The 23,983-nt window shown below is 54.1% G+C and overlaps 8 protein-coding genes across 8 annotated transcripts; 5 read left to right on the forward strand and 3 right to left on the reverse strand.

Moving 5' to 3' along the window:
- Positions 1 to 790: 790 nt before the first annotated feature.
- J4E88_000150 (uncharacterized protein) lies at positions 791 to 2,324 on the forward strand (the record flags this gene model as incomplete). The annotated part of the gene is made up of 2 exons (XM_049393830.1): positions 791 to 796; positions 975 to 2,324. 2 exons carry the CDS (start codon positions 791 to 793, stop codon positions 2,322 to 2,324), a joined length of 1,356 nt encoding a protein of 451 aa, XP_049259659.1.
- A 306-nt stretch (positions 2,325 to 2,630) lies between these two features.
- Positions 2,631 to 3,024, forward strand: J4E88_000151 (uncharacterized protein; the record flags this gene model as incomplete). Its single annotated transcript, XM_049393831.1, has 2 exons — positions 2,631 to 2,778; positions 2,837 to 3,024. 2 exons carry the CDS (start codon positions 2,631 to 2,633, stop codon positions 3,022 to 3,024), a joined length of 336 nt encoding a protein of 111 aa, XP_049259660.1.
- A 197-nt stretch (positions 3,025 to 3,221) lies between these two features.
- J4E88_000152 (uncharacterized protein) lies at positions 3,222 to 5,136 on the reverse strand (the record flags this gene model as incomplete). Its single annotated transcript, XM_049393832.1, has 3 exons — positions 3,222 to 3,541; positions 3,687 to 4,128; positions 4,180 to 5,136. The coding sequence occupies 3 exons, from the start codon at positions 5,134 to 5,136 to the stop codon at positions 3,222 to 3,224; spliced, it is 1,719 nt and encodes a 572-aa protein (XP_049259661.1).
- Positions 5,137 to 5,594: 458 nt separating this feature from the next.
- J4E88_000153 (uncharacterized protein) lies at positions 5,595 to 6,676 on the reverse strand (the record flags this gene model as incomplete). Its single annotated transcript, XM_049393833.1, has 3 exons — positions 5,595 to 5,822; positions 5,874 to 6,386; positions 6,452 to 6,676. The coding sequence occupies 3 exons, from the start codon at positions 6,674 to 6,676 to the stop codon at positions 5,595 to 5,597; spliced, it is 966 nt and encodes a 321-aa protein (XP_049259662.1).
- Positions 6,677 to 7,298: 622 nt separating this feature from the next.
- On the reverse strand, positions 7,299 to 9,020 carry PRP45 (mRNA splicing protein; the record flags this gene model as incomplete). The annotated part of the gene is made up of 2 exons (XM_049393834.1): positions 7,299 to 8,788; positions 8,843 to 9,020. The coding sequence occupies 2 exons, from the start codon at positions 9,018 to 9,020 to the stop codon at positions 7,299 to 7,301; spliced, it is 1,668 nt and encodes a 555-aa protein (XP_049259663.1).
- Positions 9,021 to 10,544: 1,524 nt separating this feature from the next.
- Positions 10,545 to 12,537, forward strand: J4E88_000155 (uncharacterized protein; the record flags this gene model as incomplete). Its single annotated transcript, XM_049393835.1, has 2 exons — positions 10,545 to 10,757; positions 10,807 to 12,537. The coding sequence occupies 2 exons, from the start codon at positions 10,545 to 10,547 to the stop codon at positions 12,535 to 12,537; spliced, it is 1,944 nt and encodes a 647-aa protein (XP_049259664.1).
- Positions 12,538 to 14,221: 1,684 nt separating this feature from the next.
- On the forward strand, positions 14,222 to 16,161 carry J4E88_000156 (uncharacterized protein; the record flags this gene model as incomplete). Its single annotated transcript, XM_049393836.1, has 2 exons — positions 14,222 to 14,226; positions 14,265 to 16,161. The coding sequence occupies 2 exons, from the start codon at positions 14,222 to 14,224 to the stop codon at positions 16,159 to 16,161; spliced, it is 1,902 nt and encodes a 633-aa protein (XP_049259665.1).
- A 4,289-nt stretch (positions 16,162 to 20,450) lies between these two features.
- J4E88_000157 (uncharacterized protein) lies at positions 20,451 to 22,229 on the forward strand (the record flags this gene model as incomplete). The annotated part of the gene is made up of 1 exon (XM_049393837.1): positions 20,451 to 22,229. The coding sequence occupies one exon, from the start codon at positions 20,451 to 20,453 to the stop codon at positions 22,227 to 22,229; it is 1,779 nt and encodes a 592-aa protein (XP_049259666.1).
- Between the last annotated feature and the right edge of the window lie 1,754 nt (positions 22,230 to 23,983).

Below are 23,983 nucleotides of genomic sequence, written 5' to 3' on the forward strand. Positions count from 1 at the left end.
CTGCCCTCCGGTAGACCGGCTTTTGGCTTGGACTCGCACTCGGACTCTGCGCAAGCTTCTATCATCAACAGCTTGTTGGATAGGATTCAGGGTTTGGAAGAACGACTGGCGAGGGCTACTCTGAACGATGACCCAAGGACTAGTACGTCGCCGGGACGGGAAAGTGCAAGTGACACAAGCGCCCAGTTTGTAAAGGCAAAGTACTATGGTCAGAGTCATTGGATGAACGCTATCGATCCTGTAAGTGATTGTAGCGAAGGTTTCCTTGTCGGGGTTTGTCTGTTCGAAACGAATTTAACTGACGGGTAACAGTATGACGCTCTCGGTGATACAAACACTACAACGAACCACAATACAAACAGGAAAGAGGTGTATGTCATTATTCCAGTCTTTCTCTAGAGACAGTAATTTTAATGGTAGCCTATAGGAACAAATCGACTGAGCTGTATGCTACTGTCTCAGAAGTCAAGCGAATGGCTCGCATCATCAAGGCCTCTCGCATGTCGCAGCCTTCCATCTCTCCAGAACTGCAGGCGTGCATCCCTCCAAAAGAAATCAGCGACGCACTAGTCGACTGCTATCTCCGTACATTCGAAGGTGTGTTTCGCGTACTACATGTGCCTTCCTTCAGAAGAGTCTACGATGCATATTGGCTCGGCACCACGCCTGCCAAGCCGTCCATTATTCATAAGTTTCTGCTGGTATGCGCAATTGCCGTGCCGTTCTACACCGGACCCGACCAAGCCAAGCTTCGCGTCTCAGCTGCGAAGTGGATCCAAGCTGCAGCGGAATGGCAGTGTGCACCTCATGCAAAGTCGCGGCTCAACATGATAGGACTGCAGATACAGATATTGATTCTGATTGCACGTCAAGTATGTGGCATCGATGGTGACCATATATGGATACCTGCAGGTACTATGTTGCGGACGGCGATGCATCTCGGCTTACATCGCGACCCATCTCACTTCCCAAAGATCAGTGTCTATCATGGCGAGATGCGACGCAGACTTTGGGCGACTGTTCTGGAAATCACTGCGCAAAGCAGCTTAGATATGGGCATGCCGCCTATGATCTCGGTGAACGACTACGACACGAAGCCACCCTCCAACATCAACGACGAAGATATGGGAAACGGCATAGACACGCCACTCGATGTGAAGCCAGCAACCGTATTCACAGACAGCAGCATACAGATTGCTTTTACACAGACCCTTCCCACACGCCTCGAGATCATTAGGGTAATCAACAACCTGCGCTTCGATCTATCATACGACGATGTCCTGCGAATCGGCACCAAGCTCATCAGCGTTTGTCGTGAGAAAACAATGTTGTTCAAATCAGCATTAGCTGCGGGACAAAATATCACGCCGTTCCAGATCAAGATGTCCGACACCCTAGTCCGACGCTTCGTCCTCTGCCTCCACCGCCCCTACTTTTCCAAAGCAAGCGAGAACCCACGCTATCATTACTCCCGGAAGATATGTCTCGATACTTCACTAGCAATCTACACGCCAGCAACTGAGCTGGGACCAGGAGAAGAGGACGACTGGACGCGCATGACGCATCGATGCGTGGGGTTCTTCAAGTCGTTCTTCCTCTACGCCATGTCAACCGTATACTACGAACTCAACGCTCAGATTAATGAAAGACAAGAAGAATTGGCGCTATTCGCTCCTCTTGTATCTACACGTCCAACTACAACATCTTCATCTACAGGGTTGGCATCCTTACCGCCACAGTACCACGCCCTACGTCAAGTCCTGGAATCATCCCGACACACAGCAGTAGCCCGCATCCAAAATGGCGAAACAAACGCAAAAGGTGTCGTCTTCATTAACTGCGCACTAGCACGCATCGACGCTTTGATAGCCGGCACCGACTCTGAAGCAGCTGTGCTCGAAGCAGCAAAGTCATCCACCAAAGAAATGAGTCAGATACTGGCAGCAGTATACCGTGAAGAGCACGGCGAAGACATCGACCTCAGTCCCTCCAGCAGCAGCTTCGCTGGGAGAGAGCATGGTCGAGGCGAGGGCGCTGACGATGTTACCGGGAAGCATCTTCCCACTGGTACCGGCCCCCAGAGCGGCTGCAGTAATAGTACAGATTTCCCTTGTTTCGACGGCACAATGGACGGACTGAGTATGCTGGACAGCGATCTGGGAGATGTGAACATGGGGTTGGATATCGATATCAATGCGTATATGCAGGGGTTACCCATCGATTCGGGGGATGGTTTTCACTTTGGAAGGAGTCCGGAGTGGTTTTACGATCTTGATGGGTGGGCTGCTGGTAGTAGTTTCGGCAACCCTGGATTCGGTGTTTAGGCGCATGTTGGCCGCACGTCAGTTGTACCTGCATTGTCTTTTCTTTCATGCGCGCACGACCGTAGACACCAATCCTGTATGTGGACAGCGGATCGTAAACAATGATGGAAGTGGATCAAAATCCAAGACTTCGCAGACCAGGAGACACTCGCGCCCACGTGGGCGCTAAAAACGGCACGCCTTGCCTTAGCGGGGTTGGTGCCAATGCCTTGGAAAGCTGCATCCTTCGCTGCAACATCCCAAACATCAATCATACCATCTCTTTAAGCATCTTCGACACCGTTGACTACGTTCATACCCGCCAAAATGTCACCCATCTCGCGCATGGCGCGCCTCCTCCTCATCCTCCACTCCATCGTCAACATAGCCCTCGGCGTCTACCCCTTCATCAACCCAGAAGAGTACTCTGCAATCACTGGTATGGAAGGTCCAGACAAAACGCTACAATCGATCGGTGAGTCGAATATCATCCCTCAGTGCCTTCAACCCCGGACTAACGAGAGCAATAAAAGGCCTCGGCGCAGTAGCAGTAGGCTGGTACCAACTCATCTTTACCTTCCAGGGTAATCGTCGCATGATGGCTTCGACCATTCCGCTGAGATTGGGGTTTGCGGCTGTCATGTATGGGTGGGAGAAGCAGCCTGTTATGATATACGAGTTGATTGTTGTGTGGTTTTGTTTATTGGGGGTGTTCGCTTAGATACGAAAAAGGTGGTGGGAAAGAGGAAACGATGGACAGCTAAAGACGAGAGTTGGGAGAGGAGAGAATGGCGTGAGACTGGATGATCATGGCCTAGCTTAACCAAGGAATGCGATATACTCGGAAATCGATTCATACTGTTGAAAATCATGTACAAGCAGCTACTTCGCCCACTCTACGCCATCTCGGTCCCTCAACTAACTCCACTTGACACTCCCCCCAGCCTTCCCGTCCAACCCCCACCCCCCATACGTATCCACAAACCCCTCTCTAGTAAGATACTCCTTGTGCTCCTCGCTCCTCCACGCAAGCGCAGTCCCCAACTTCCAACTCGTATCCATTTTATCCAGGACAAGCTCCACAAGCTGGACGTTCTGCGGGTGTTGCAGCTGTGGTTTCTCTAGGATGGCGGAGAGTTCTGATAAGGTGGTTGCGCGGTGGAAAGAAGATGAGGGGTCTGGGTGGCGGTAGAGGGGCAGGAGGTGCGAGTAGTTGTGGGGAACGATGTCGTTGTATGCTGTAGGCGTTGGTGGTTAGTTCGTTGTTGTCCGCGTATAAAGAAGAAGGGGAGAAAAAGAGAAAAGACTTACGTTGCCTCGCCCCCCAAATCAACCTCTCAACCGTATACCCCTCATTATTAATCACAAAAACAATCGCCTTACACTTCGCCTTGATCATCGTCCCAATCTCCTGAATCGTCAAAGCCATGCTTCCATCTCCCGTCATGAGAATAGTCCGTCCCTCTCCTTTCTTGTCGAGCTCCCTCCGCGCTATATCCACACCTAGCGTCGCAGCAGTAGCAAACCCGATACTGCCATAGTAGATCTGCGTAATGAGTCTGATGTCTGCTGGGAAATCAATGTCGCACAGACCGAAATTCGAGGTTCCGGTTTCGCTGACGAGAGCGTCGCCCGGGCGGATGAAGGATTGGATGGCGGGCCAGAGTTGGGATTGTGTTAGGTGCGATGATTTTGCGTCGAGGGGTGTTCGGGGTGGTGGGAGTTGTGGTTTGGGGATTTTGTGTTGGGGGGTTGTTGGTAGGGCTGTGGTTAGAGCTGCGAGGAGGGGTTTGATGGGCGTGTTGGGGTAGGATTTGCCTTTGACCTAGGAAGTATGTCAGTAATAGACGTCAGATAAGATATACGAGAGACTTACAACAACGTCGTGTGGGTTGATGTGGATGGTGTTAGTCTCGTCCAACGGTCTTGAGAAGCCAGCCGAGTTCGTGTCAGCAGGTATGTACCCCAGAGTCACTACCAAGTCTGCCTGTTTTGCTGCTTCTTTGACGCCCGGAGAACTGACTTCGCCATTCCATACCCCGACGAAGTTCTCTTCTGTCTCATCGACAATGCCCTTGCCCATTGTTGCTGAGAAGAAAGGAACGTTGAGTTTGCGCACTACCTGCGCAGCTTCCTGGACAGCGTTGAAGCGATGGACGAGAGCGTCTACCAGTACGGTTGGCTGTTTGGCTTCGGCGATTGCGGCCACGATAGCTTTGACCGCTTCATCCCGAGCCTTCTCATCCACATGTGGCGCAAGATCAATCGGAGTTTCCAATAACCCAGCATCCACCATCTCGGCACTCAGATCCAGCGGCAAGAAGATGTAGACAGGCCCACTCTTGATAACACACTCCCGTAGCACCCTATCAATCTCCTTCGGCGCATCCACAACATCCCATAGCTCTGCAGCCGCGAACCTCAGTCCCTCGCTAGCCTTGTTGTACATTTGGTGATTCGGCTTATTTCCAATACTGTGGTGGATCATCATGTTGTTCTTCTGCATCGCCCGCGTAGTTTGCCCAACGACATGGACAACTTTAACGTGTTCACTCATGCTACCTGCGATGCCGTTCAAAGCCGAAAGTTCACCCACACCATGCGTGGTCACGAGACATCCGGGCGTGTTCTTGATGCGGGCGTATCCATCGGCGGCGTATGCAGCGTTCAGTTCGTTTTGGTTGGTGACAAAGGTCAATCCTGGGGTAAGGTAGATGGAGTCCAGGAATTGCAGGTTGAAGTCGCCGGGTACACCGAAGATTGTGTCGACACCAATTTGGTGGATACGCTCCCACATGTAGCGGCCGAGGGTTATCTTGCTGTTATCTGCCATGATGGGCTGACCTCTAGCTCTTTCTCCTTTTGAGTGTTGCAAATTTCAAGTGACTAACTAACACCTCTATATTCCACGTCTGTTAGTTGTGTTGGTGTTGTAACCCTTGCGAAGATATAGTCCCAACAAGCTTACCGTGTGCTGTGCCGAGGATTCCGAATTCGAGGCAGATACGTAAGCAAGATTCAGAAGAAGAGCAGGAACAACACGGAACATGGACGCTAAACACCATAACATTCACATGATGTTAGCATCTGTCTAGGGCGCGCGTAAGGCGTATGACAACCGCGGTTCGGTTGGCGACGGTTAGCGGAGTAGTACAGTGCGGGGAGATCGGCTCAACATCGGAATGATATCGGAAACAGATAGCTGTGATTAGAACATGACAACTAGAGCTTCAAATGATAAACACCTCGTCAACGATGCTGAAGTTCCTTGATAGATTGAGCCTCTACCGATCACGCGCTTTCTTCTGTCGTCCCTGCAACGGAGTGCTTCTTTGCATCCTCGAAGCTCGCCATCTTGAAATCGTACGGCAGCTCAAAGTCTGCTTTCGGATCTCCCTCAAAAGGATTGAAATCTACAAGAAGGGAATCCTTGACCGCAAAAACGGCATCGTCGTCGATGTACTTGCTCGTTCGGTCGAAGATCTGGGTAACAATAGGTTTGTAGCCTGGCGCTGTGAGCTAAGATAAGTTAGCACATCAGGCTGCACGTTCGTCATAGGCTTCACATACCAGGAAGTGTATATGCGCCGGTCGCATTGGATGCCTATCCAGCGCTGTCAAGACCTTGCCTGCCGGCCCATCGAACGGGATGGGATAGGGCACCGGCCTCAAGCAATAAAAGCTATACTTTCCGTCCTTGCCCGTCGTGAATCTCCCTCTGAGATTCATCTCTGGCTGGTCTGGATCTTGCTGTTCGTATAGGCCATTCGGCGCCGTATGCCATACGTCCACCACTGCGCCCTCGATAGGCTGCCCGGTTCTAAAGTCCGTGACGGTGCCGTGCATCAATGTCCGATCGCCTTGCTCATTTATCTCCTTGGACACGATGCAGGAACCCATGGGTAGCTTCGGGGCATCGTGGCGGTAGAAGGGGCCTAGAATCGCAGTCGCGGTGGGTTCGTCGGCGGCAGTAGAGGCGAGCTTGTACGTGATCTCGTCGACGAGCGATTCGAGGCCGAGAATGTCGCAGAGCAGTTGGCCTTCGTTGCGTTTGGCGTCTGACATGCGACCTGCTGCATTCATCTGCCCATCATTAGTACGTCGAGCTATATTCTCAGGATATTCAAAATAGAACGCTCTCGACGTACCAACTCCACTCCTGTCATCCACTCATCGACTGTGAGTTCATTCTCCCTCGCAAAGTCATGGAGATGCCGTATCAATCCCGCTGTGAGCTGTCTGACCCTGGGCGTAGCTTTTGGTCCCGTCGCATTGATTACCGCCTGAGTGAAATTCGGATTGAACTTGTGATCCTGGCTATCCGATACCGCGGAAGGGTGGTGAGCTTGTGAAGCTTGTTCTTCTTCCGGCATGATGACGTTTCTGATAAAGAGTTTCTGAAGCTGCACTTGAGTTCATCAAAGGACAGTATTATCTTTCCCTCTATGCGATTGCGATTAGACCTAAAGTGCTGCGCAGTAAACACAGTTCAGATGTTAGCAAGCAGCGAACGGTTAGCAATACGATCGAGATCCGACAGCCGGCAGCATGTCGGCCAGTCAAGCACACCAGCGCAAGGCGCATAACTTCAGGGTTCGCCGTTGGCTTGTACTTTCGTACGACATAGCACGGTGGGGCTGTGGAGCGAAGGTGTGTATGGCGTCGATGGTAGACGCAGACGGAAGCTGTTGTCGGTGCGGCTTTCCGACGAAGGTGCGCCTTCCGAGACTGGGATCCTTGGGACTTGGCCAATGGAAGAGGGACGGGTAGTAAGCATATATGACGACTGTCTGTCGGTGTGGTAACACAATCGCGCAGGCTATTGTGACCATGGACGCCTAAGTTTCATGTGATGAGTTTTGTATTAAGAAGATTGAGCCAGATCAATGATGACCGTTTTGATCGCAGTAAAATGCTACAGTATTGCACTAGCAACTCGAGCTATGCAAAAGACCCAAACGCCAACAAATATGTCCTGATAATGCTAAATTACGTTCAATCACTGTCATCATCAACCCTGGCGCGCTTGGCTGATCTGCCCTCCGGCTCCTGGATGCCGTAACGCTTCTCTCCAGTCTTCTCGCCTTTCTCACCACGAACCTCGTCAATCATCTGGTTGATATTGAACGGATCGTCAGTATCCTTCTCAAATTGAACTGGTCCGTCTCGGGCCTCTTGCAGATCCGCACCCTTGAAACCCTCCTTGGCCTTTCCAAGGACTTCGAACTTGCTCGACTTGGTGATCCGGTCGTAGGTCTGCCCCTCGTCTTCTCCGTCATCCTGCTGTACACTCGGGCGGTAGATGCTGCTGATAGCATCCTGAGCTGCGAAGAGAGGCTTGTCGTAGTGGTTGTCCTCGTTGAAACCAGCGTTGAATCCGCTGGACTGGTTGAACAGCCGCGAGTCGTACATGGACTCTCCGCTCTGTGTCGGCTTGGCCAGACCGAGTGCGACCTTTTCAGAAATATCACGATTCTGCTCCCGAGCCAGCATCTGGATCTTGCGCTCGGTACCCATCCGCGACTGACGGAGTTCGCGCTGGAAATCCTCGCGCCTCTCCTTACGAGCGTCCATTCGCTTCCGCACTGCCTCTTCTTCCGAATCAGTGTCCGATTCGCTCTGTGATCGCCTTCGGGAGGTGTTGGCGCGCTGTTCTCGTGCCTCCTTCGCCAGGTTTCGCAGGTGCTCCTCCTTTTGTAGCTTCTCCTTCTCCGCTAATCTTTGCTGCATGATCGCACGCTGCTTGACCTCCTCTCGTGCATGTCTGTCGGCTGCCTGCAACGCTTCGCCGAATTGAGCAAACTTGTCGTTGATCGTGATATCCTGCAACCCCCGACCATCGGCTGCTAGACGTTTGTCTAGTGGCACTGTGTATCCCTTGGGATTCTTCCAGTTACTGATTGGGGGTGGGATCTTCCAAAGTTCTTGGTCTTCGGCTGTCAGCTTTCGCGGCGGTGAGTGGAGGACGGGTGGGGGAGGCGAAGGTGGTCCGCGAGGAATGCGCTTGTGCTTGAACTTGGGCGGCTCCATGGGATCGATCTGTCTTTGTTGGATCTTGATGATGCGCGTCTGGCCCTGGGCTTGACCATGCTGAGCCGTAGGTGTATATCTGACGAAAGTCGGCTCGTCGTTCTTTCTGCCCTGTACGTTCTTGGGCCGTTGCGCGGCAGTCTGCCCTTGAACCAATGCCATGAGGGCCTGCTCAGTCTTCTCCTTGGTTGCTTGGACAACCTCCGCAGAAGGACGCGACAAGTCCAGCTCGCCAGCGTCTGCCTGTTGGCGCAGAGGAATGAGGTCCTTGAAGCTGGCCTGCACAATCCTCGAATCGCCGTGTCCGCGTCGCGCAATCTCGTCGTACTTGGTCTTGCCCTCGCCGTCGACTCTCCTCACGAGCGCGTTGGATGTGGATGGTTGGCCCTTCTTTCCCATGTCGAGCGGGTACTGCGCGACGAGTACTTCCGGAAATGCGCCTCCATCGCCAAAGTCTAAAGATGATGTCAGTACATCTCCCGTGTGCCCTCCATACGTGTTTTGCTTACCTTCAGGCGCGCGGGGCCTCCAGTGCTGCCTTTGGCCGTAGGGCGGCGGGCCCTTCTTCGCGACTACTTGCGCTTCATATTGCTCTGCGGTTAGCACGCGCGTGCTGTTGGTGAGCTCCTCCTCTTCGCCCGAGTATTTCGGCTTTGGCAGCGACTTGGACAAAGCTGCGACGGACATGGTCGGTGTAGGCGCGAGGGCAGTTCGCGATGCAATGAGGGTTGGGTATCGCGGTTGGCACTGGTGGTGGTGATGATGTTGCTGGGCAAGATTTCATCAGACCCTCGGCGCTTGGTTCAGCCACCGCCGAGGTCACGTGATCATGGCCCTCCAACTCAGCACGTTCACTGTCTACTATGTACACACTTTGCCCTTTACAATGCAACAGCCAATCAGCGAGGCGAAGCGCGCAATTCCGTCTGTAACTATGTAGCTTTCACTATCGATATAGGATCTGAGCCAGCGAACCTTGTATTGCGCGCGAGATTACAGTGTCTGCTACAGGAGAGAGGGTGTCTGGCCTTAATTTTCACGACTCAGGCGCCGGTGAATCTTACCTGCGACTGACATGGGTAAAAGTCCCGTCCGTCGCTGCTACTCGCTTACAACCTGCCGTTGACCAGGATGGCGAATGCAGGAACAGAGTCAGTCAGCACAATGTTTTTGCAGTCACAATCGTGATCTGTTATCTCGACGGGAGATTCGGGAAGCTTGGAAGCGGTTCCTGCTAAGGGCCAAGCGGCGGTGTGCGTTCACCGGACGAAATGAGAGCCAGCATGCTTTTTGGGCCAGACACGCACAATGGCGAGGTAATAATCGCGCAGGTAAAGGTCAGCTTACAGGGAAAGTTAGTCGGGTAGATGCGTCTTTGACACGCTGGTAGTCGAGAGAGGCGAGCGAGTGATGTGCGATATAGGGTGCGATATAGGTTAAGGGCAGAGCACGGCTAGTCGCTGCACATCATGCCGTTGCTAAGAGACGGTTTCGAAGGCGGCCATTCGTTCCAGAAAGGACTGTGACATCTCGTGCAGAGTGGCCCGGGACCCTAGACGCAAACGGTCAAGGTCAAGATGCTAGGGATCCCCAGCGTCGCAGCATCAACCTCTGAACTTTGAAGAGTGAATTGGCAATATTCAACGGCTCGCGCGCGGACTGTGGGTCGCAAAAGCAGCCATGACGGGCTGAGTATTCTGAAACGTTGTCCGCCATCCCTGTCTGGTGTGCCAGCGCAGGCCTGCAGCTATGCCGACCCATTCTCGGAAATCGTCTGGAGGAGCACCACAACACCACACCACCCAGCGGCGCAACTCTTTGTCGCAGAGCACGCCCCCGAGCAAGCCCACCCACGCCCGCACCAACACGGCCCCGGAGCCGCCCACGCTGTTGCGCCTGCCGTCTGTCAGCGCCTCGTCTGCCCGCCGTCCCCCAGCCTCGCACAGCGGCCATGGCATAGACAACTCGCGCGGCCCTCCCGTCACCCTCGTCACTCGCAGCCGCAGCTCGCAGAACCCCGCCGACTTTGCCTATGCGCAGCAGCAGTTCCTCCAGTCCGGCCTGGTATCCCCCACTAGCTCCCACCCGCAAACATCCCCCAGCGAAGCCCCGCGACCACCACAACAAACAAGCGCAGCAGACCCGGCCACCCGCCCCCGACCCCACCCCCGACGAGCCTCGACCAGCAGTGCGAGGCCCCCGCCGCGACGAATGGCGAGCTCCACCGACGAGTCGTCCGAGTACGACTCTGGCCCCCGCAGCCGCATGGAGGACTACCACGCGGCGCATAGCGGACGGGGAGCGCCTGCGCCCGCGACGCCAGGAACAGACGGCGAGAAGGAGGACCTGTTCCTGAACATCGCCGCCGACAGTGCGCCCAAGCCGCCGCGCCCAGAGAACCCGACAGCGCGCGACCGATTGAAGGTGAGCAATGGAGCTACGGTATGCGCATGAATGGCAGCTAACGACCCAGTCACGAGTCGCCCGCGTCAACAACCGGCAGTCGCTCCCCTCGGCCCTGCAGTCGCCCTCGCCCGTCCAGGTCCAGTCGAGCTTAGTCACGCCAACCACCAGCAGGATACCCTCCAGCGCTGCCCTCGAAGCCAGGTCCAGCGGCATACGCCGGTCGTCGCTCCTGCCCACCCCCTCCAGCTCCAGATACGAGCGGTCGCCAAACTCACCTGCACCCGAAGCCATACGGACCCGCGACCTCAACCACAAAGCCTCCTTCAGCTCCACACGACGCGACTCTGAGCTCTCACCGCGCGACTTCCTAGCCCAGTTCTCAAACTCAACGAGACGAGGATCTCAGCCTGAGGTACATCAAACCCCGCCCAGTCGCACCCCGGTCCACCCCTACAGGCCGTCGAACCTGTCACACGAGCCGCGCACGCCGCAGGTGGAGACATCCTTTGAGGCTGGCTCGCGCGCCGACGGTACCGAGTCACATGGCTCTACAGGGCCGGCCGCGTCTGTATGGGACGAGCTAGACGAGCTCAAGTCCAGGATACGGAAGATCGAGATGGGCGGCAAGATCCCCTCGACATCGGGTGCCATTGTAAACCAAGCATCGGCTGAGCGCCCGCGGACGGCCAACACCTCAGCTACGACAGTCTCTTCTTCGCCAAATCAGCAGCGAAAGTCGAATCTGTCGCCTGCCGAGTCGACAGTAGGCACCCATACCCCCAACAACAACAAAACTCATCCTCTGTTGCGCGAAGCTCTCGGTAAAGCTAGACAGTACGTCTCCCCAACTGTCTACCGCAACCTGGAAGCGACCGCAACCGAAGCACTTGCGCTGGCAGAGATGAGCGGCAGTGCAGGACCGCAGGGCACACTCCATTCTGCTAGCTCCATCATCAACGGCTCTGTCGTCTCAGACCGCCAGGTTCGTCGCAAAGCCGACAACCTCTGTCGCAGTCTCACCGAGCTCTGCATTGCTCTGTGCGACACCAAGACTGGTCTTGCCAGTCCAGCCTTCCGATCTAACACAGCCACGCTATCACGTCGGCCGAGTGTACAGATCAATGGCGATTCACCAACGATCCGACAGAGCATCGAACCCGAAAGCAACACATTATCTGGTGTCAGTCCTAGTAGAGCCATGTCACGCATCGAGGCTCGGAGAACCAGCATGCTTATCGATGACTCCGGCCGCAGCCAAAGAGGTGGCAGCCAGGAACCTTACGACGATAGACACACCCCGTCGCGTATGCAACGAGCAGGCACCAGTCTTCATCAGACACGCAACAGCGTAGATGAAGAAGACGAAGATCCAATATTCCGTGCGCCTTCCCGCGCGATGACCTCAATCGACTTTAGAGCCCGCCACGGTGGTCAGTCAGATCAAAAACGGTTCACCGGTGGCAGACAATACACTTCCCGCGAACCAATGCCTGATCTACAGCCATCACCCGCTCTTCAAACCACCGCCAGTCTCCGCCGGCCTAGTGTTTCAAGTAGTACGCCCTCCAACGAGCATAGTCTGTTGTTCCGGGATAACCAAAGCCGCTACGGTCACAATCTAGGCCGTGAAGGCTCACCAGCCAACTACGAGAAGACCCTGACGGGAGGACTACGACCAAGAGCACAATTGAGCGTCGCTCGAAACCCAAACAACAGACACTCAGTCGGTGGTGTTTCCGACATCGGGCGCAGCGTGAGCCTGGGGAGACGACTAAGGGGAACAAGTATCGGAGAGTGAGCAAAGCAAAGCTCTCGCATTTCTTTGAGCTTGCGTTAACGTTTGGCGTTACCCTCATAGTATGCCCAGTCTCCTCTTTGGTCCACGCGCAATGACCCCGCGACTCTCATACTTGAGACCGGATTCGCCATGGGCACACCAACAGAGGCGCGCCATAGAACACCGAGTCAGTACAGAGATATAGAGACAGACGCGCACGGAGACATGTTAGAAGGGAGTATCTGCTTTATTCAGCCGTGCAAGGCTAAGAAGTCTGTGCGATTTACCACGAAGGAGTTTCTACCAAGCATTGTGAGAGAAAGAGCGTTCTCACGACTTTGCATATTTTGCCATCAAAAAGGGCTAACTACGGAGCATTTTGCTATCAGCGTTTCTTGCACGTCAGGGGACAAGCGTGTGGGCGCAGGATCGATTCACCGTCAGCATCTCATGATCTCTTTGTCTTTTTTTCGTTTGCCGTTTTCATTAGTTCCATATACCAACACCAGATCGTGTTTTTCCTTGCTACTTCTTCTTTCTCTTCAAAACGTGAGTGTTGAAACTTCGTGTACATATATCAAAACCGCCTTTTCCTCTGTGAATATATATATCAGTTACGAACCCCTTTTGTGCATCTATGAAATGAAGGCTGACACAGTGCTCAAGGTTACGGCTTTCACCATCGCAGACCGGACTCTAGGAACGATACGCAATGCCCACACTTTCACTGATTCGGCGCGTCTGGAATGGCCAGGCTTCTGCGACCTGGAGTCCTTTTGGGTGAATCCCACAAGTATAATGAAGAAGGTCTGCTGCTGGCTACGAATCGGACTCTCGCAGCATTGTTCATTGCTGGCTGTTAACTGGACGAGCCGTCGCTTGTCGGTAATACTGACCATTCACAAAGGCCTTGTAGTTAATTGCAAGATATATGTGGGCTGTTCTCCCATATTCTTTGGACGACCCACACCTGAACCCATGCAACCATGGAACGAACGTGCCCTACACACGGAAATGTCTATATCGCATGGTATTCATTTGAGTTCAGGACCCCTTCTTCTGTTCACCGCTGACTTCACCTTATCTGAATGCCCTGGCATCCCTGAATCCGTGCTGTGAAACAATCACGCTCTTTGCGCTGGAGCAAACAGTGTTTAAGAGCGCACCGACCCACATTCACCTTCCATGGACCTTTTCTGCTGTGGCCTTATGACGCAGCGCCGCTCGCGCCGTTCCTCGAGTTCTTCTACTGCGACGCTCGACCACGACACCACCCCAGTAACTACGCCTTTTTGTCAGCCCGCAACTCGCAATCCGCACACGACCGACACAGACTTACACTCGCCTTTGGATTCAACTGCAGCAAACTCGCCATCAAGCGCATCCACCACCGCTTTAGCGCCTGAGCCAGCAGTGTTTGTCAATTCGCAGGCCTTCGCAAACGCCCCCATTACGCGAATCCCCACCACTTTCAAGCGCACACACTCCCCATCGCCAAATCGTAGCATTCCAATCAGGAAACAACGTTGCGGCGCCGTTGCGATGTCAGACGAAATTTCTGAAGAGCGCGCGCCTGCCCAGGTTGTCGCGCAGGCCGCGCCTACCGCATCAGACGAGGCGGACACACTGACAGACTCATCATCCACAGTACGGGGAGAAACTGTCAGATCCTCATCACCAGCCGAGCCGGAACCTCTTTGTTCGAATGTCGTGACTGCATCTGACGGCGATGCCAACTCTCATTCAAGCATAGGTTCACCTGCGGTCGGCGTCACACCACAGACCGAGACGCAAGGTCTGGTATCCTCGCCGCCACACAGCGATGAAACTATGGCTTCACAATCTCAGGACAATGCGCCTGACTCTATGCAGTCACCGGAGGAAGAGCACGTCGACAACAACCGCCCTCCTTCCCCGCGCTCAAATCAAGACCACGCCGGCAAAATGTCCACGACGCCGCCAGTCACACCGCCACACACGCCTTCCATGGACGAAGAACCCCAGTCTCCAAGTTCATCGGTATCGTCAGATTGGTGGACTGAATTAGGTGTTCCACCGCCCCCACCGAAATCCAACACGGTCATGCCGCCTGATCGAGCGGTCTCTTTTACAGACATCTCCGAATCACTCGCTAAGCGAAAGATGCAACGCAACATCTTCTCGAAGACACGTGGGTTGATAAAATATCAAGCGGCCAAGATATTCATCATCTCTTCTCGCGGTGTTCAACGTGAGAATCTGCCCACAAGGCAAACAAGACCCCCTCTGTTGAAGCGCCGCTATAGCGTCGATGTGAATACTACCACCGAATGGGAGCAAGAAACAAATCACTGGGAATTTGCATTATCTCAGGTAAACAGTCACCAGAAACCTGTCTTTAGTGGGCACTTCACTGACGTTACAAAGACATTTGACATCCCTGAGCTACCACACAAGGAGGTGGATCCGCTACCCGCTCTTACACATTGGGTGCAACTTCCTCATCCTGCCCGACATACTGCTTTCGCCTCGGTCTTCTTTGGTCAGCCTACCCACAACGGAGGAGTGTTCCTTGAGCTGGGTGATGTGACCCTTCATAACGACTCCTTCAACTATATTGGCGCTACCAACAGTCGGATATATGGTGCGGAAGTATGGATGCGTGACGAGAGTCTAGACATGGCTCTTGAAGTGCTTCGCCGCGAGTACAACGGCGACGCTCACAAAATCGGCATCGCCAACTCCACCGTGGCCCAGATTTGCTACTTCGCCCAAATGTCAGGATATACTGCGGAATACGAACAGTATAGGTTACGTTACGCTGACAAGAATTGGATCTTCATCGTCATCAACGATGGCATCGGCGGTGTCGAAAACGATGGCCACAGTGGATTACACTGGTCTCTCGCCATTCTGGATCGGATTTCCAAGAAATGCTATTATATTGATTCGCTGTTCGTCAGACTGGGATTCTATCAAGACTTAGGCCGGGATGTGTCTATGGGAATGCTCCATATTCTTGATGAAGACCCAGAGGATTGGAAGTACCTCCCACAATGGAACAGTCCCGATCAAAACACCAACAACAGGTTCAAAGAAGATGGAGGTGCATGCGGACCATTTGTATACAAAATGTGTCAGATTTCCATGGATGCAATCACGCGCCGTCATCTGGCAGGGCTGGAGACCTGCGACCTTGAGCTCAAGCGCTGGTTTCCTGAACAGTTCGAGTCAGAGTTCCATTCGGAGCAGGTTCGCTATGAGATCCAGGGCAAAATCGCTCGCTGGGCACACAAAGAGTGGTCTTCAAGACTGGCGAATGACTGGGACTACGCGCTTATCCAGGGCACAGACGCCGTCCTAGATGACGGACCAGTCGTCGCATTCGAGGCCCCGGCCCCGGCTTCCAGATCACATCACTCGGGACGGAATGTCCCCAGCGGTAGCAGCTCCCGATCCCCCATCATCCTGGACGACGACGATGCGAACTACGCTGTCCACGGCAACAGGAGGGATAGCCTGGACAGCAACGTTGCGTCCGCGGGTGGTGATACGTCAGTCGTCGACCTGGGTGAGGACTCTGATAGCACTTGGATGGTGTCAGACGACGACATGAACCTGGATGACGACGACGAGGAGACCGCTGAGGTCGTCCTCGATGGCTAAATCTAGGTTGACAACTACCCTGTCCATGGGGAGGAGAGGAGCACCTAGGCATAGTGAGGCGCGGAGGCGACGTTGGCTTGGGTTTCTTTTGATAAGGGCGTTAAGTAGGCTTGTCATTGTCAAGATACCCCTTCAATTGTAGCGAAGGAGTTTTGGTTTTTGCATAGTCTTGTTTCGCGATAAAAATGTACTCTAAAACCAACAAAAAAAAGGCTGTGAAGCCTGAACCAAACTTCCGTTCTGCAATATCGTGATAACCCCTTAGATGAAATTGCTGGACTCGACATCGCACCTGCCTCCCATCACCCATCAAACCTACCCAAGCCATCCATCACGTGGCACGTCATTTCGGTACTAGCTTAATCCCCACGCGCATCGCCATCGCAATCCAGCATCGGCATTACCAACATTCCCCAACAACCTGTTTTTCTGTCCGCCCAACCACTCCCACATGCATCTCCCAACCACCGCAGATCCAAGAATTGCGGCTGAACTCGCCATTGCAAGATCGGTTGCGCGAAACGGGTGGCGGTGGCAAGAAATGCACAACACCGCACTCAAGCGAGCCGAGGTGCGGCGACCGGGCGACGTGGAAAAACCGGGGATGAGGCGATGTCGTGCTGCGGATGTACCTGTCTATCTTTCTGTCGCATCACTAGAGGGAACTAAGGACCCTAGAGGGCCGGGGCATTTGTTGATCACCGCCGGCGAATAATGAGAAAAAGCAAATGCTGTGCTGTCTCTTTGCGGTACGCGGTACGCGGTACGCGGTACGGAGAGTTTGGGAAATGGGCGAGGCTGGCCCAAGCCCTCGAACGTGAAATGGATGGGGAATGACGTAACCGCGTGATAGCGATTGCTGGACTAACTCCACCAAACCTTCTTTCCCACGGCTCTTTGCAGTGCATGATGACTGGAAGTTTTTGTGTGGGTGTGCTGGGGTTAGCTTGGATCGTGGGAAGTTGGGCATTGTTTTGCTGTTTGGTTGGCGTGTACCTGATCGATCACACGATAACTCACTACCTACCACGATCACTACGACTACTGCTACTACTGCTAACTAGCACATGTGTGCATGAACCTACCTACGTATGTCGGCACGGCGCAAAACGCGTATAGTCTGTATATCGGATACGCATAATCAGACGCCGAAGTTGCCGGCTGGCGATGTGTTGATCCACGCGGGTGACTTGACGAATCAGGGGAGTTATGCCGAGTTGAAGAGGACGGTGGAGTGGCTTGAGCGGCAGGAGTTTGAGGCCAAGATTGTGGTTGCTGGTACTGAATGCCCTTGGTTTTGTTCAAGAGGGACAGATATAATGGAGAAGAGAAGTGCTGATGAGATGGGACAGGAAATCACGACATTACGCTCGATCCTCCGTTCTTTCGAGAAAACGAAGAGTCGTGGAAATGGCCTGCGCCTCAAGACACAGAAGCGTGTAGAAGACTGTTGACGGAATCCAAGTCCATCGTCTACCTTGAAAATGACTATACGGAGATACGATTGAAAGAACGGGGAACGTGCTTTACCATCTTCGGGAGTCCGTGTACGCCCAAACAGCAACTTGCAAGTTGGGCTTTTCAGTACAAACCCAGCGAGGCAGAAGAAGTGTGGAACAAGATTCCAGATGGAGTGGATATCGTGGTTACGCATACACCGCCCAAGGGGCGATGCGATGGAGTAGTAGCAGCAACAAGCGGACAGAAAGACAGAATAAGGGAAGGATGCCCAGCGTTGTTAAGAAGATTAGAGCAAGTCAGGCCGATCTTGAACATCTGCGGCCACATACACAACGGACGAGGCGTGGAGACGATACAATGGAGAGAAAGACATGCATTACTACATCACCAACCCACGCCCATGGATATCGGTACCCTAGTACCAAGCGTGCAGTTCTGGAACGACCCAGGAGCCTCCAACAAGAAACTTTCTCTAGTTGATTTGACGACGGGCATGCAGGTGAGAAGAGGGCGTGGTTCGGGCTGCGACCACCATGCGAGCTTGACACGTCAATTGCAGCCTGACTCGCGAGGGGACCGTCTGGAAGGCCAGCCTGATGCGACGTCTGCACCGGATCAGACAGGGCGTCAGCCCCCGTCCGGTGGTGGTGAGAAGCTTATCCCGACGGCACCAGCGAGCCTCACTGATGTTGCCCTGCGGGACAGCGAGGCGCTGTGGAGAGGAATTAGTGGAGGAGGACGGCGAGGGGGCGATGCAGATGAGCATCCAGATGAGAGCGATACCGGACATGGGTGTCCTGACGAGGCTACTCAGCGTCTCGCAGAACAACAGAGGGGTATGCCTCCACCAGGGACGGAAGAACGCAGCCAGACCACGGTGATCAACGCAGCGTATCTAGGTCCGAGAGTCGCTGGCAGAACGTCGGTTGCCTACAACAAGCCGATAGTCGTGGATATGGAGCTGCCTGTATGGGGCTCTTTGGGACCACGATAATGCTAGCTAATGTGGGATGACGGATCAACTGCAGCGTACCTGTCCCAAATGATCTCATTCCTAGCCAGCAAAGCACACTTGTCGAGCCAACACCTACATCATACTGCTGCTGGTTTATAGCACATTCGTGTCCTACTCACTTATGTGTGTGCAATGGACGAGGACCACGTAGGAGGACGTGCTTCGTGGGCTTTGTGAGCTGACCATGTCACGATTGGGCGTGACATGCAGAAGTGCCCCGCCTTACCCCCGCATAAGCGTATCTTATCGTCCTATCAAGCCACGGGCTAACGTCTGCCATCGGGACGGATCGAGTGGCAGCAAATCTATCCTCTCTCACATGGCTTGGGACGCAGAGCAAAATATTGACGCAACCGCCGTGCCCTGACCTGAGTTGCGACGGGCCACAGGGATGCCCCCCATCGTGCCTCGAGTGATGTGCGGAGGATGTGCATTGATGGGTGCCGAAGGCCCGGTGACTGCTACCGTCTGAGCTGGGGAACACATGTGTCTCGGACGCTGCAGAGGATGGATTGCCTGGGTGGATCTCGAATGTGACGAGTTGGCTGTCGGTGCTGGCTTTGTGCTTCACCTGTACCCTTGGGGTGCAGCTGGATTCGTCATGTCTTGCAAATGTTCATGGTGGGGTTGGTGAGCATTTCACGATTGGACAGCAGGTGTGGTCACATCGTGCTTCCACGCTTCTGGCATGGCTTCTTGGGGCTTCGGTGGTCATGCAGGCCATGCTGGGGGTTGGTCCTATCAGCAGCGGTTTTGGCGCCAGTCTCGAAACGGGCCATGTGGAGGGCGCTGGGCGTGATTGGGCTGAGTGTTTTGCAGCCGCCGTGGCCGACGACGAGACGTGCAGCGGTGCTCATGTGAAGCAGCGGCTTGCGCGATGCGATGCGATGGGCGTGGAGCGGGGACTAGCCAGCGTCGAGTCGAGGCTGTGACGCTCTTTTCAGCCGGCGACGAGTTTGGTACAAAGCAGACAAGTGCGAGGCACAGGGATGCCCTCGACGGCTGTCGAAGCCCTGGGGCTCTGTGCATGAGAGCCTGATATAGTCACAACTGCACCCCCAAAGCGTGCAGGCTGACTGCTCTCCAAATCCATATTACCCGTTGCACACATTGTTCTATTCTTCGAAGCCGCAATCTTATTCTTCTCCCACGATTCTTAAATTCCACACTACGCGGTGCGATCCCGACTACCGCCCGCCGGATCCTATTGGCATTTTTTGGCACGGTTGACGGTGACGTCGCAAAGCCATCCACACCGCAAGTTACGGCCTGCAAGCAGAGCCATCGCTGCCGGGCAACGAGCAGCGCAGTCGCGAGCACAACACAGCCTCACTCCTGTGCCTGACCGCCGGCCGAGCACTACAATTCCTTTGTCCAGCGTCTTTGATCCGAGTTTTTTTGTCTCTTCGCCACGTTTCCGCCATCTTCGATCCGCGCTGTCTGTGTCCCTGAGCGACCCACTATTCCTTAGGTCAGCCGATTTCAAGCAAGCCATCCTCGTCAGGCCGTGCAGGAACACCCGCACGCTCCGTCCGCTCTGCTCTCACCACGGCACATACTGCACCCGACTCTCCTTATAGGGCTCCCACACCGACGCCTCGCCCAAAGCCCATCGCTCCTGCCCTTGCTTTTGCTGCGGCCTGCCAGACATCCGCCCAACACCGCCACAGGCTCGCTTGCTCCTCCACTCGCTGCATTGCCCGGATCCGCATGTGTCAGGCCTGAGTCGCAAGCAGTCGTTGCTGTCACACTATAAGAAAGATCCCACACCCCACACCCGCCTAGCAATCCTCTCCCCACACCGATTTCCGCCATGGACGACCCCCTCCCCGATCACTACAAGGCCCTGGGCGTCGCCAACACGGTCGACGCCGCCGTCATCAAGGCCACCTACCGCAAGCTCGTCCTCAAGTGCCATCCCGACAAGGTCACCGACCCCGCGCTGAAGGAGCAGAAACAGGAGGAGTTTCACAACATCCAGCAGGCCTACGAGTGCCTCATTGACGACGAGAAGAGGAGCAAGTACGACGCGCAGATCACGCTCGACAAGCTGCGCAAAGAGAAGGCGGCGCGAGGAGGCGCGCCACGCGACAGGACTGCACGCTTCGACGTCCCCACATCAGGCGGTGCATCCTTTGCCGCAAACGGCCCTTCGCGATACACAACCGAGTACCGCGCTCCCAGAGCGAGCGAGGAAGACGACCGCTACCACGCACGATACCACGCCCAACCCTCAAAACCCACATCATCCTCCAGATCTACTCGCGAGAAGGAGTCCAAGAGCTCGCGACACGTCAAAGAAGACCGATCGCGCTCAGATCGCGAGAAAACGCGTGCCAAGGAGACCCGAAGCGACCGCAAGTTCACCCAAGTCGACAGTGAGTCATCGGGTGACGAGAAGGCGCGCTACGAGGCAGCCTTTAAGGCTCGCACTGAGGAGGATGCTCGGCGCAAGGCAGAAGAGCGCCGCACCTACGAAGACAACCGATATGCCGGCACCACCACCCACACTGTCCCTGCTGCACGCAAGATGAGCGTTCAGGAAGAAGAGGCGCTCCGATACCAGCACAAGTCACGCGCCCACGTCGAGGCGGATATCCTATCTTCCCGACCGTCGCCCGCCAGGGCTTCTTCGCGCGATTACTACACCTCCGACCCACCTCGGATGGTTCGACGCGACAGTGCTCGACCCGAGCCCGTCCGCAGGTCATCTGCTCGCCCCAGCAAGGAAAGACCCTCTATGTCCCGTCGTGACACCGACCGTACCGATCGCGGTATCCCGGAGGTTGTCGAGTGGGATGATGAGCCTCGCCGTGAGGAGAGACGGGTACCCAGCTTCAAGCACACGACCTCATCACCTGCTGATCTACGTGGAATGCCTCAACGCTCCTACACCGACAGCAGGCCCGCCAGATATGCCGAGAACACGCCTCCAGCACCTTCGCTGAGTCGATCGTCGACCATGCCTACCATTCCAAACACCTCCTCGCGCAGGAAGGAAGCCACCGCTCCTCGCCCGTCTGGTCTTCGCGAGGCCATGACACCCGAGCAATACAGCAGCCACAGCAGTCCTGAGAAGTACGCCAGTCCCGAGCGAGACGCCTTCCCCAGCGTACCACCATCGTCGACCGTCAAGACATATTACTACCCCGTTCCCGGAGCTGGCGTGTCCCAAGACCCACCAACCCCCACTCCTCGCCACGTTGTTCGCGAACCCCAATCCCAACGCCAACACCGTTCAAAGTCGCCCATCGGCAAGCCCCCGATTGGCCCCAACCGTCCCACAGAACCCACCACTGCATCATACAAGACCGTGCCCCGGCCATCGATGCCAAGTCGTACAGAGTCGAGTCGCAACATCTCGCCTGTTCGCGAAGAACGCGGCCGATCAGGCAGACTCTACGGTGAAATCGGTAGCGAGCCCCGGCACAGGGTACGCCAGCAAAGCATCGACCAAAACGATGTTCAATACAGCCGTAGATACGGTCCCGAGGACGTCAGATGGGCACCAAGATCTGGTGAACCCGACAGGGCTGACAGAGGCTATGCCAGTAAACCTACTCTAGGCAGGACTGCTACGTATGTTTACTAGTAGTTCCGTTATACCTTGAATTGGAAAGGCGAAACGCACACACACATACAAACATATCGACACAGGCATCAAATTGCCCACAGGATACCCAACTCCCGGATGCTATCGGACGAAACACCGGGATCATATTCGCAATTGTTTCACAGGCGTTGAACGGTTTTTCCCATTACTATCTCCCATCTCCTTGCTGTTCAGTTCTACGACCAACTACACGCAAGTGCTGCGTTTGGCGTTTCTCTGTCTCCTCGTCTTGCCTTGTCAAGTCTCACACTCAACCATCTCTGTACAATTGCATATACACATCGAAATTGAAATACATTTCGATGCAGCAGCTTTTCCAATCGCTTTTTCTATTGTTCCAACTCATCATCGAGCAAGACGTGTATGTACGTCTTGTGAATTACTTTCGTTGTATTGTATTGACACTGCTGCGCCGGGCTAGACCTGGACACATTCGCTTTTTTGGACTTATTGGTCTTTGGAATACGTATACTACGCTCGCTTGGTACGAGATGAGATGAGATGAGATGGACATGAGATGATGAGCCTGATTGGCATGGTTTCTGCTTCTTGTTTCTGTAGACGTGGAGGTCTTCTTTTGGGACATACACACACGCATCACACATAGTATATAGTTTAAAGTAGTAACCTGAATGGATTTTCAACCTGATCTAAGACTTCTTCCAGCACATGATCTCTGTCCACCACGGAAATGTGTCCACGATTATCTGATCTCGCATTTTGCTGGCACGAGCAAATACGACAACTCCAATGGTAATTCCCTCACTCATGTTCCACAGAGCCGCAATCTCAACCGCGCGAGCTACCCATCTCACACCGCAACTACCTTTAGCCCACCCACCAACCACTAGCTGTGTTACCAGTTCAACCCTTCCTTTTATCCCTCCGTGACCAAGAACGGCGATCTGCACAACTCTTATCTTGCAGAGATAGGTCAGATCTACATTTGTACCACCAGATAATGTAGAAGCAATGCAGGTAAGATGTATGTAAGCCTTTGGTGTGTGCAAGGAACGAAGTAAGCGGATGTCTTCATTAGTCAGATGAGAGATGCTACTTCAGCTGTCGCATGTTTGGTCAGCAACAAAACGGCGTTCGGTTGGACCTGCCCTGCTAATCCATCTGCCCGTGGAGGGTACGCTTAATCAGGAAGATTACCTAGTATGGGGAGAGGCCGTATCGCGAACGAAGGATCGCATATACGACGAACACACATAAGTAAGCGGACGACCCATTGTTGAAATATGTGTTCCATTCATTTACATAGCCTTTTCCACCAGAGACCCTTAGATGAATCCAGAGAGGGAAAAGGAAAAAATAGGAAAAGCCCAAGGATATGATCAATCCATCTGTCAAGATCCTTCTCTCCCTCTCTCCCACAAAACGCCTTTCGCTGGCTGAACTCGCCAAGCGAACCAGAAAATAGAAAAATCAAAACACAAAACCAAGGACGCAACCCAAGATCGCAAGTGGGTGCTTTCTGCCAGAAGACAGTCGCTTTGCATGGCTCGTAACATCGATACTGAGTGTGTAAAGTAAGGAGATGAGATAGATATACAAAGGGGCAGCGAATGTAGTAATGGTTTTGTCGAGAGGGAAAGTTGTTTGTAAGGAGTGTGAGTATGTCGAGGGGATGGCGGTACTAGGGTACTAGAAACTAGAACATTACTCTGCGTAATTCAACGCGCATTAGCCCCCAACGTGCGAATATGTAAAGCCGTGCTGTACGGACT

This window comes from Alternaria novae-zelandiae, assembly GCF_023758075.1.
Source record: "Alternaria novae-zelandiae strain BMP 2774 chromosome Unknown scaffold_1, whole genome shotgun sequence".
In the NCBI taxonomy this organism is placed as follows: domain Eukaryota; kingdom Fungi; phylum Ascomycota; class Dothideomycetes; order Pleosporales; family Pleosporaceae; genus Alternaria; species Alternaria novae-zelandiae.